Genomic DNA, 12,206 nt, shown 5'->3' on the forward strand with positions numbered 1-12,206 from the left:
GAGGCACAGCAACGGGGAACAACAGGCAGAAACAGAAGTATTCAAAGCAGTAATACTCAAAACGACCCGACATCGAATGAAGGGAAGTCCCAGTATAAAAAGCCTCTGGGGCTCTAATCAAAAACTATGACAGGTGCGCGCTGGAATTGATACTTGCTCCAAAAGCGTGTGGCGGGGAATGCACCAATCAACACAGCACCTTAAAGGAGCGGAGCGTGTGGCGGGGAATGGACCAATCATCACAGTACCTTAAGAAGCCTGTGGCGGGGAATGAACCAATCCTCACAGTCATAAAATAAAATACATTTAATTTAAATTAAAATAAATGTAAAATAATAATACCTTTATTTATATAGCACCATTCATACAGATTGCAGCTCAAAGTGCTTTACAGAAAAAACGAAAAACAAAAGGATACATTTAAAAAATATATATTATTAATTAAATACTAAAGACATTAAAATGATAAAAACGGGAATAAAACAACTAGATAAGATAGTAAAAATAGCTAAATAAGACGAAAAGTAAGACAATAACATAAGACAATACAAATAATTACAAATAAAATAATAATAAAGACCGAAAAATTAAATAGTTATAATAATAAAATAGCTAAATTAGATAGTAAACAATAAGAAAAAAATGTATAACAGTAAAATAAGACATTAATGAATAACAAATAAAATAATAAAAAAACGACATAAAATAATGATACAAATTATAATAAAATATTTAAGTAAAAATAATAGAAATAAAGAAAAATAAGACAATAAAATAAGGATAATAATTCATTTAAAAGCGAGTTTAAAAAGGTACGTTTTGACCTGATTTTAAAAAGTGCCAACTATGTGCCAACCGAGTGTGCTGTCCTAATGACCTGCAGGAGAGTGTTCCACTCTCAGTAGGTAGTGGTAGCTTCATGTGCTAACGCTCAGGAGACAGTAGGTAGAGTGGTAGCTTCATGTGCTAACGCTCAGGAGACAGTAGAGTGGTAGCTTCATGTGCTAACGCTAAGGAGACAGTAGGTAGAGTGGTAGCTTCATGTGCTAATGCTCAGGAGACAGTAGGTAGAGTGGTAGCTTCATGTGCTAACGCTCAGGAGACAGTAGGTTAGTTGTTCAAAACATTACCCGTCCTGGTTTTAAAAAGTGCCAACTATGTGCCAACCGAGTGTGCTGTCCTAATGACCTGCAGGAGAGTGTTCCACTCTCAGTAGGTAGTGGTAGCTTCATGTGCTAACGCTCAGGAGACAGTAGGTAGAGTGGTAGCTTCATGTGCTAACGCTCAGGAGACAGTAGAGTGGTAGCTTCATGTGCTAACGCTCAGGAGACAGTAGGTAGAGTGGTAGCTTCATGTGCTAACGCTCAGGAGACAGTAGGTTAGTTGTTCAAAACATTACCCGTCTATATAATTTGTTCCTCAACGTTATAGACAGGTCATGTTTTGTAAACTAACGTTATGTTTAGAATGGAATGAATACATGGGTCGGGAAAGATAGTTAGCTCAAAGCTAATCCGGCCTGTTTAACCACTAGCTTCTGTTAGCTAATGCTGGCTGAGCAAGGAAACTAACAGTAAACGTTTTTACATGAAATACAGCCCAAAAACCCTGCTGACAAACGTTTGCTTATTAAATACATTCTATACTATAATAATACAAACGTTTCATTGCCTCTCTGTGACGACAAAGTTGTTTAAATAAGGGGAGAAAAGTAGCTAAAACCAATGTATTTGGATGGGACAGGAAGTGCCATTGGCAACCGGAAGTCAGCCGGAAGTGGCTACATTCAGATTGTGCAAGTGGAGAATTGTGTGTGTGTGATCCGCTGGCCCGTGAGAGAGAGAGTCAGGCCCCGTTTAGACGAGCGTTTTGTGAACAGAAACCGCAAAAGTCATCTTGCGGTTTCACTTTTAATTTTACGTTTAGACGAGCGTTTTGGAGTGGAATTCTCCGTGCAGACGACGCTGTAACGACGGAGACCCGCTGTCACACGATTGGCGCATATGTCACATGACGTGCTGTGAAGACCCGCCCTACTCTGCCTCTGATTCGCAGACTGTGGATGGGGAATGTGATTGCACCAAAGCAGAGTCACTCACAGACAGTGGGTCCACTCACGCCGCGGGACAGATTCTTGTGTATTTAACCCTTTCACTGCCACACGACAGCCGGTTGTGTGATAGTAAAGGGGTAACCTTCTGTCGTGTGGCAGTGAAAGGGTTAAAAGTACTGCCAATGTAGCCTTCAGGTGATCTCCGTTGATATAAGTCAGACATACTTGCTTTGTTTACGTCTCGGCTACTGGCGCATACCTGCTACCTGTGACGTAAGCAGTACGCGCGACCAGAGCCGTGACAAACCTTTCGTCATCGTTTTAACAGATTTATACGGTTTGACAGTTTAGACGAAAGCGCAAAGCTTTTGCGTTTCTAGGAATTCCACCCTGGAAGGTAGTCTCACTTTTTTGCGGTTTCACCCCGTAAAAACGCTGTTTCCGTATAAACGAAAGGCACATCCGTAAAAATATTTTTGCGGATTCACCTGCTAGCGTTTCCGTCTAAACGGGGCCTCAGATAGTTCTCCAACTCTGTGGCAGACAGTGAAATCCTGGTTGTTCCCCACCCACCTAGGTTATCTAACTATCGCGCCGCGCCGCCGCCACAACTAGAAACAATCGCCTGGAAAAAAATAATAATAATAATAATAATAGTTTTTTTTTTTTTTTTTTTTTTTTTTTAATCTGTGCAGGCCAGGCCACCGGGAAAACTCCCGGTGCTCCCGATGGCCAGTCCGGGCCTGCCTGGGAGTTAATTACCCTATGGGCTTTCCGTATGGGAGTGAACTAGCCCCTTTCGTGACTGTGATGCACCGAGTGAATCCACAGTCACTTGCTCCTCAATAGGAAACCAACCTAGATTTACCCTGAAGGACTGGTTCTAACCGAACCGTTCGTTATACAAGAATCACAGAGACATTTCAAAGGTACTCACAGTTGAACGAGGGTTTCGGACAGAGATACGGGATGGGTTGAAAGCTCGGCGTTGCTAATAAACATTTTACATAATTTTTATAAACTGGTCAACACTGCATTATTTCCGGCGTTGGGTGCATGAGGCGCATGCGCTGTGATCACAACCAGGCAGCCAACGCCGGAAATAATGCCGTTTTGAGCAGTCTATACAAAAATGCTTATTAGCAACGCCGAGCTTTCAAACCATCCCGTATCTCTGTCCGAAACCCTCGTGCAACTGTGAGTACCTTTGAAATGTCTCTGTGGTTCTTGTATAACGAACGGTTCGGTTAGAACCAGTCCTTCAGGGTAAATCTAGGTTGGTTTCCTATTGAGGAGCAAGTGACTGTGGATTCACTCGGTGCATCACAGTCACGGAAGGGGCTAGGGAGTGAACATGTAGCGACGTCCTGTATGGAATGCAGCCTCAGTTGAGCAGAATTCCTGTTCCCTGACGTTGGCACCCTGCGACTCTCCCTATAGCCAGCTACCCAGCTAGTAGCTCCAGCAACAGTATCCCTGTGTGAAGTAAAGTGACTCAACACTGTCTTTCTTATTGTCAGAGTAATAACGTTACAAGGTTGGATTAACTGGGGGGTCGGACAAAATGCCTGCGGTCTCTAAAGGAGATGGAATGCGTGGCCTCGCCGTGTTCATCTCTGACATCAGGAACTGTGAGTAGTGTGTTGACTTGTTGTTTATCAGTTGGTTTGAACCTGTTGGACTAGTAGCCAACGTAGCTCCTCGCACCATGTTTCGTTAGCTAGCTAGTTAGCTAACGCAGTGGCTAACCCAACTAAATGAGCCAGCTAGCTAACTAAGTAACCGAATCCCGTTAGCAACCAAACAACGTGAACATTACTTGTTGTTGTTAACTACGGTAACGTTAGCTATTAGCCGATCGTTGCTTTGATGACGTTTGCGTACAGTACAGTCAAACGACAACAATGCTAGGTGACGTAGCTAACGGATGGTGAGATAATAACCCTTAAGCTAACGGTAACAGTTAGCTAATGAGCTACATTAGCTGACTGTCATTCAATAAGAAGGGCGTGGTGGGTCACATCCATCTGAGAGCCAGGACATGAACCACACACATCTTGTGGTTGTTGCGAAATCTAGAGTAACGTTTACATGTAATTCTCCAGGCACTCAATTAGCTTGATGGATGCTCTCTCAACGCCCAGCTCTTGGATCCTCTTACTTTAGGCTATTGATTGATTGATTGATTGATTGAACACTTTATTAACAGATTGCAGAATGGGTACAATACAGTACGGCTCAATACACACACAATTGTTAAGGGGATGCAGACCAGAGAAAGACTTTCGTCTTGTTTACATCAGGGTCCCCCCATTTTCAATTCATCATAATATATGACATATACATGACATACAGATAGACAGTACTGTTACATCTATACATTTATTATGACATACCAGATTTACAAATACAGTACTGTTTATACAAAAAGAGTCTAACAAAGAGAGTATATACATTTGACGTAGAAACTGTACATATAACAAGTTTAACGTTGCTACTACTACTATCTACTACATAGCTAACTTACATAACATTGAGGAGCAAGCCGTTCCTCGAGATTTAACGTTAGCTTCAGCTTGTCTGGCTGTGAGAACCCTGTGATAAACACATATCACCCACAGGCAGGGATGACGTGTGTGAATGGGGTCCATGTGTGGCCTCTTGTCTATTTCGAGCCCCATTAGCTCCCTTGACATAATCCAAATTGAGAGGGTGGGTGAGCAGTTATAAAACTCTACTCTTGAGTGATATTAGCAGTATGCCATCCATGCTAAAGTTGTGATCATTGGCGGACCCTGATGGAAACAAGACAAACGTCTTTCTCAGGTCTGCATCCCCTTAACAATTGTGTGTATTGAGCCGTACTGTATTGTACCCATTCTGCAATCTGTTAAATAAAGTTTTCATTCATTCATTCATCAACAGAGAGGCCTATATTGCAGATCAAAGTTGTAATATCTGTGTTGGAGGAGACGGTGCTATGTTTTTGTCAAACTAAGGCAGTGTTATCTATGTCTCTCTTTAATGACACACATAGTGACCTCAACTCTATCTCTATCTTAAGCTGTGTAGACTAGGTTTATATCTGTTGGACGGACCCCCTGACCCAACTCCCTGCTATTTAGCTTGTCCCCACAGGACATGCTCCATAACTTAGCCCAAAGTTCAAAGGGAAAACACCTTCCACAGCCCCCTGTCTAATTTATCGTGCTTTTATTAAAGTGCTTTTATCCAAAGCACTTTACAATTGTCTTCCTCATATTCACCCACTCACACATTCCCACACCGACAGCGGAGGCAACGATGCGAGGTGCCAACCTGCTCATCGGGTGCAGTTGTTAGGGGTTAAGTTAAGTCAGACAGTTGTTTGTTGCTACAGTATGCTTTCTCTTCACTCTCACTACAAACAGACCAAGGCTGTTAAGCTAGACTTGATCCACCGTTTTACCTACATCCAGACAGCAGTGGTAGGCAGCAATGAAGTAGTCAAAGTCAACTTTATTGCCATTTCCCATAATGTGCAAGACATACAGAAAAATGAAATTACGTTTCCCCCTTCCCACGGTGTATATAAAAAGATCGACAATATATAGGACACTATAAACATAAAGTAACATATAGGACACACAATGTACAGGACTATATACAATATAAACAGTAGCTAAAAATGAAATTAATGAGTGAAATAAATATAGAGGTAAAAGAGAACTTAGTGCAAATCTTCTAGCAGCAGTGGTACATAGTAAAATAATGACACTAAAGTGGCAGTGAGTTAGTAAAGTAAAGTGGCAGTGTCTGTGTGTGTGTCTGTCATGGGGGCGGGGGGTTCTTACGCCAGAGTCTGTGGGGGCAGAGTAAGAGACAGGGGAGAGCTGGGTATTATAAGTACTTATTATTAAGTAGGCTATAATAATGGTAACTATTATAATCTGTTACCAACCCAAAACAAACAGAGATGACTTGACCATTATACCATGTAAACCATATTGGAAATGGGTCTTGTTGGAACAAACCACACTGCTACCCAAAAACCTAGAGGACACATTTGTAATCCCGGAATATGGATGAATGTCTCCATGTTGGCTAAACAGTTCAAGCTGTGTTATCCTTGTCTGCTTACAGGTAAAAGTAAAGAGGCAGAGATTAAGAGGATAAACAAAGAGCTGGCCAACATCCGCTCCAAATTCAAAGGTAAGTCAACAGCGCAGACGAGATATAGGCCCAATCTGATGTTGTGAATCTGTGTCCTAGACGGACAATGTTAGGAGGACCTTATTTAGAGCAATCACATTGGTGCACCATCCACAGCCAGTGAATCTCTGAAAAAGGAGACCCATGGTGTGTCGTCTTGTGAAACAATATGGCGCAGTGCCACAGTTATTTGGCCCGCGGGTGTCTTTTAATCTTAATCACTTGTCAGATGATTACAATCACCTGCTGTTTGCCAAGCAAGATTTCTGATGGACCACAGTCTATGACAAAAAGAGCCATCCCCATCCGATTAGTGGATCAGTCGGACTCTGGTCTCGGGTCTTTGTCGGTTTTTATGCCTTTTTAACTTTGATTCAATGTTAATTCCTGAAAAACGATGAGCACATCTCTGGTAAGCACTCGATTTAAAGAGGTACTTCTGCGTGATTGTACATGGGGAAACACAACTTTACAGATTTGTCGATTTTTAAATCCACAAATTAATTAGTCAACAAAATGTATGACTTATTAGTCAACTGAGATCATTTTTTGCAGAGGACAGCCTTACTGATGGATTTAACCTGTGTCTGTCTGTCATCTGTGCTTGTGTGTGGGAGAAGTGCTTTTTTTGACATAGTGTGTTGGTGTGTGTCCTAAGTCTTTACTGTTTCCTGTGCTCAACACAAGTGTCTGTCTGTCTGTCTGTCTGTCTGTCTGTCTGTCTGTCTGTCTGTCTGTCTGTCTGTCTGTCTGTCTGTCTGTCTGTCTCTCTCTCTCTCTCTCTCTCTCACACACACTGTTAGTCTAAATGTCACTGGTGTTTCCTCTACCACCTGTTCCATGCCGCCTAAATTTAGTCTGCCCACAGTGCCCTCCCCATGCCCTCCTCTTTTTCTCCTCCTAACATTATCTTGAGGCTTTTTGTACCCACAGTATGCCCTCATTCATTCCTCTCCTGTCGTCTCTACCTCCCCATGACTCCCGTGCTTCAGTGTGCCTCTTGATCTGGGACCACACAGTGAGGCCTCCTTTCAGTTCTGACATGGGTCTCTAGACTGTCTGTATCCATATCTCAAAGTGGACTGAATGAGGGTACATGAATGGAATGTAAACAACTTTCTCGGCATAGGAAGACAACCCTTCCATAGAAATTGCAATCACCAGTCCTTTCTGCTATAATATGCATTGTGGAGGAGTTGTGACGTGAGCACAGAGCCACGAATATCCGTAAAGGGAATTAGAGATTCTCCTGGAATCAAACTCGCACAAAGAGATTCACATGTATATGTCACACTCATGCATTTCACCCGGGGGTTCAGAGTACAGGATCATTGCTGGAGCAGATAGGTGTTACTGTTCAGGGTCTTGCTCGGGTACACTACGTGCTTTAAGAGGGGAGGACACTGACCGTGTCCTTGTGGCAACGTAAGCCGTGACCTTCCAGTCACGGGGACGATTAAACAACAACACCTGCCGTTAAGCTAATGAGATTCGGCTTCTAGTCTAGACGGGTACTGTTTAGTATGTCCTGCTCTAAAACTCACTTGCTATACTTGAACTGGCAGATACTAGCGAAATAGCTCTTGTTCATCCTCTACCACTGTTTGACCACAGGCATGTAACTGTTCCCCAGGCATGTAACTGTTCCCCAGGCATGTAACTGTTCCCCAGACATGTAACTGTTCCCCAGACTGTTGTTCCCCAGACATGTAACTGTTCCCCAGACTGTTGTTCCCCAGACATGTAACTGTTCCCCAGACTGTTGTTCCCCAGACATGTAACTGTTCCCCAGACTGTTGTTCCCCAGACATGTAACTGTTCCCCAGACTGTTGTTCCCCAGACATGTAACTGTTCCCCAGACATGTAACTGTTCCCCAGACATGTAACTGTTCCCCAGACATGTAACTGTTCCCCAGACATGTAACTGTTCCCCAGACTGTTGTTCCCCAGACATGTAACTGTTCCCCAGACATGTAACTGTTCCCCAGACATGTAACTGTTCCCCAGACATGTAACTGTTCCCCAGACTGTTGTTCCCCAGACATGTAACTGTTCCCCAGACTGTTGTTCCCCAGACATGTAACTGTTCCCCAGACTGTTGTTCCCCAGACATGTAACTGTTCCCCAGACATGTAACTGTTCCCCAGACATGTAACTGTACCCCAGACTGTTGTTCCCCAGACATGTAACTGACACTGTTCCTGTCAAATGCTTGAGGAAGATAGTCTTCTTTGACTAGCTGAGGATGAATGATCATCCCAGTGTCCGCCTGCGTATTCTACTGAGGTCTGTTCACACTATGAAGGATGGACAAAGCATGCATTGGACGGGATCAGGGACAACCTGGTTATCACTCAGTGATACATCTAGTCTGCACACTGTTAGAAAGCTCGCATGACGTGGTTATTTTGGTGAAAGGTTTGCATGGACTTTGTTATTCATTCATGTCTGTACATTTTGAGCCATTTATCTGGTGCCTGTGTCTGTGGCTGGTGCAGGGCTGTTATGGGGGTGAAGGAGGAGAACCCCCCAGAGGGCAGAGCAGGACGTGGATGAGAAACGAAAGCAGATCTTGCATGTGTTTACGGAAAAAGGCAGAGGAGGAGTTGGTGTAGAAGTGACATGAAACTAATGGGAGGGAAAGAATAAGAGTGATAAGAGAGAGGGAGGGGAGAGTATATCAGACAGCTCCCCCCACCATATGAACTCTGACCTCTGACTCCATACCCTAGGCTCTGCTAGCCATACTGTACGACTCCGAACTCTGCCTATACTCAATTTATACCTACCTACTGCCTTTCAATGTCTACAACTGCCCTACACTGTAATAATAGTAATCGTAATAATCTTAACTACCCCCTCGTACTATAGTCTACCCATATACTCTGTATACACTGTACAACAGTGCTGTTGTATACCCATATTTACATTTATATTCTTATATTTACTGCATATAATATATATATATATATATATATATATATATATTGTCTGAATATACCTGCATACAAATAAACCCTCTATATATTTACTTATACATCTGCATATAACCCTTAGCTCTGTATGATAGCATGTACAAATGCTGTACCATATATATTATTCCTCACCACATATATTATCCACACACACTCTGTATTTACCTGCACATAGTCATTTTACACATCTGTAGATACTATATCTGACTCTGTACATATCTTACTCTTACTAGTTACACTGCTGGCCAGTATGACTTACTACCATACTGTCTTTACACCTGTATCACTGTACATATTAATACTACAACTCTGTACATACATCTGATTAGCAGCACTACACTACAGATATCCAGTTTAATCACCTGTACATTGTATATTGCTGTTGCACTTTACTGTTACATTTGCACTCTGGTTGGATACCAAACTTAATTTTGTTGTACTGTACTTGTGCTGTATATTGACAATAAATCTGAATCTTAATATGTGAGAGAGAGAGAGAGAGAGAGAGATAGAGAGAGAGGTTTACACATCTCTCTCTCTCTAGGCCTAACAAAAATAATAGTTGGTTTCAGGTTGGTTGTCAGTTTGGCCATGGGTAGGTAGGGAATTTTTTTTTTTTTATTTAATTAACCCTTTCACTGCCACACGACAGAAGGTTAGCCCTTTACTATCACACAACCGACGGCGATGCTCCATCATTAGCATCATTAGCTCCGCGGATGCGGAGCTAATGATGCTAATGATGGAGCATCGCCGTCGGTTGTGTGATAGTAAAGGGCTAACCTTCTGTATTGTCACAGTGAAAGGGTTAACCGGCTGTCGTGTGGCAGTGAAAGGGTTAAAATGTTCACAACAACATGGATGCATGTACTCTGCCAGCATGTTTAATATCCATAATACTAAATGTTTGACTAAGATTTCTATGAAACTTTATTCTAAAAAAAAAAAAAAAAAATGTTTTTTTTTTTTTTAATATATAATTTTTTTTTTAAACTCATAAAATATATTGGGTCGCACCTAAATCGGCAGGGTCGGTCGGCAACCTGAAACCAACCATTATTTTTGTTAGGCCCTAGCAACTCCCAGACGATGCTCGCACACCAGATTCTCTGCATGTGTCTCTCACTCACTCACTCTCTTACTCAGTGAGTTAGTTCAAAAGAATGTTAGGGCCATTTACTATTTGACTGTGAATCTGACCCATTAACCTTCCCCCCCCTGCCCCCTGCCCCCTGCCCCCTGCCCCCTGCCATACAGCACCACCAGCGTTCCCATGGAATGTTATCCACACACACCCAGCAGCCAGAGGCTGGCAGACGGATAGAGATAATTAAACAATGCTGTGTCTTAAGCTGCCTTATTGTGTGGCTGACTAATCCTACGAGTACAGCCCCTCTCTCCAGTCCCCAATCCTAGTCACAGGACATGCTTACTACACACACACACACACACACACACACACACACACACACACACACACACACGTCACATACATACACGTCACATACACACACACACACACACACACACACACACACACACACACACACACACACACACACACACGTCACATACATACACGTCACACACACACACACAGTGTGAGGCAGAATTTCCAGACAGGGTGGGGCTATTCTACCACACACACACACACACACACACACACACACACACACACACACACACACACACACACACACACACACACACACACACACACACACACAGTTCACTGAAGTTGGAAATGCTTGGTTGTAATCCTACATTGTGCTGTTGTTTCTGTGAAATTCTCCATCCCTATTCCAGTATGAGTCAGCCTTAGCTTAGGAGGTCCAGTCAGTCAGAATGCTTCCAGGTGCTTCCTGCCTCTCTGCTGACTCCAGCCTCCTCAACCGGCGTCTGCTGTGTTGGCTTCCACTGCTCTACTGTGGGATCCAGCCACGCCCACGAGCAGGGCGAGAAATATCATGTCCTTTTCACAGTGGCCATTTTGACTTAGTGGCCATAGGTTAGTAAACAAAGGTGTAACCATTGGTATAGATTAATGCACCTTTTGTTATATGCACTACCCGTGTCTGTCTATTATAAAAAGTCAAAATGGCCACTGTGAAAAGGGCCAATTTAAAGGGGTTCACCCAAAATACAAATAAATAAAACCCGGAGTCATGGATGGAAACGGGTCTGTTGTTATTATGTGTAGCAAAGGCTGTTTAACACTTAGTTCAGCTCCTTTCAAACTGAAGACGTAAACAGATTTTTGTAATAAAAAATAAATATATATATACTGTATATTATTATTATTTTTGTTTACTCTTGATGTATAGCATACATGCTACCATCACCACCTGGCATAAGCTAAGAATCTGTGGTGAACAGTGAACACAGGAATACATGCAATTATGTACACTAAGCTATGCCAGGGAGCCTTTTTTATTGTGGCTTTAATATGTACACTACAGTGCCTGAATACTCGGATTGTTTTTCTATCAGCAGTAGATTTGCTTAACATTGTCATTTACCTATTGTGGAGAACAGGGTGGGGTAAAGCTTTCTTTGGCATGTTAGGCCTCTGCACAAAGAAATCAGCCTTGTGGACTGCAGATGAAAGGCAGACGTAAAGAGAAGCAGCCTATTCTCGGTCCTCGCTCCACAATGGTGGAACGAACTTCCCACCACAGTCAGGACAGCTGAAACCCGGCAAATGTTCCGCCATCAAATAAAAACACCTTCAAACAATATCTTAAAAAAAAAGTTTAAAAATAAAACGGCTTCTTACTGTCTTTTTACTAGTGTACATTGTACCTTGTTGTATGTACCTTACTACCGTGCTATAGTTTGACACAATTTTACAAACAATGCCACTGACCCTTAGCTGCCAGAGATGTACCCCTCCTGCTGACTTGTAAGTCGCTATGGATAAAAGCATCAGCTAAATGACTAATTGTAAATGTCTACATGTAGGACTGTCCTCTAGTAGTCCAGTGGT

General features: G+C 42.6%; 1 protein-coding gene across 1 annotated transcript in view; it reads left to right on the top strand.

The window, feature by feature from the left end:
* Positions 1-3,452: 3,452 nt before the first annotated feature.
* The window catches only part of LOC311247416 (AP-2 complex subunit alpha-2), a 54,630-nt gene continuing 45,876 nt past the window's right edge, over positions 3,453-12,206 (top strand). Inside the window, exons 1-2 of the mRNA XM_084337814.1 lie at positions 3,453-3,684; positions 6,176-6,244. Of these exons, the coding sequence (XP_084193940.1) occupies positions 3,618-3,684; positions 6,176-6,244 (136 nt within the window). The 5' untranslated portion in view covers positions 3,453-3,617. The remainder of the gene's footprint in view (positions 3,685-6,175; positions 6,245-12,206) is intronic.

This window comes from Notolepis coatsorum (assembly GCF_963971535.1).
Source record: "Notolepis coatsorum genome assembly, chromosome: 20".
Taxonomy (NCBI): domain Eukaryota; kingdom Metazoa; phylum Chordata; class Actinopteri; order Aulopiformes; family Paralepididae; genus Notolepis; species Notolepis coatsorum.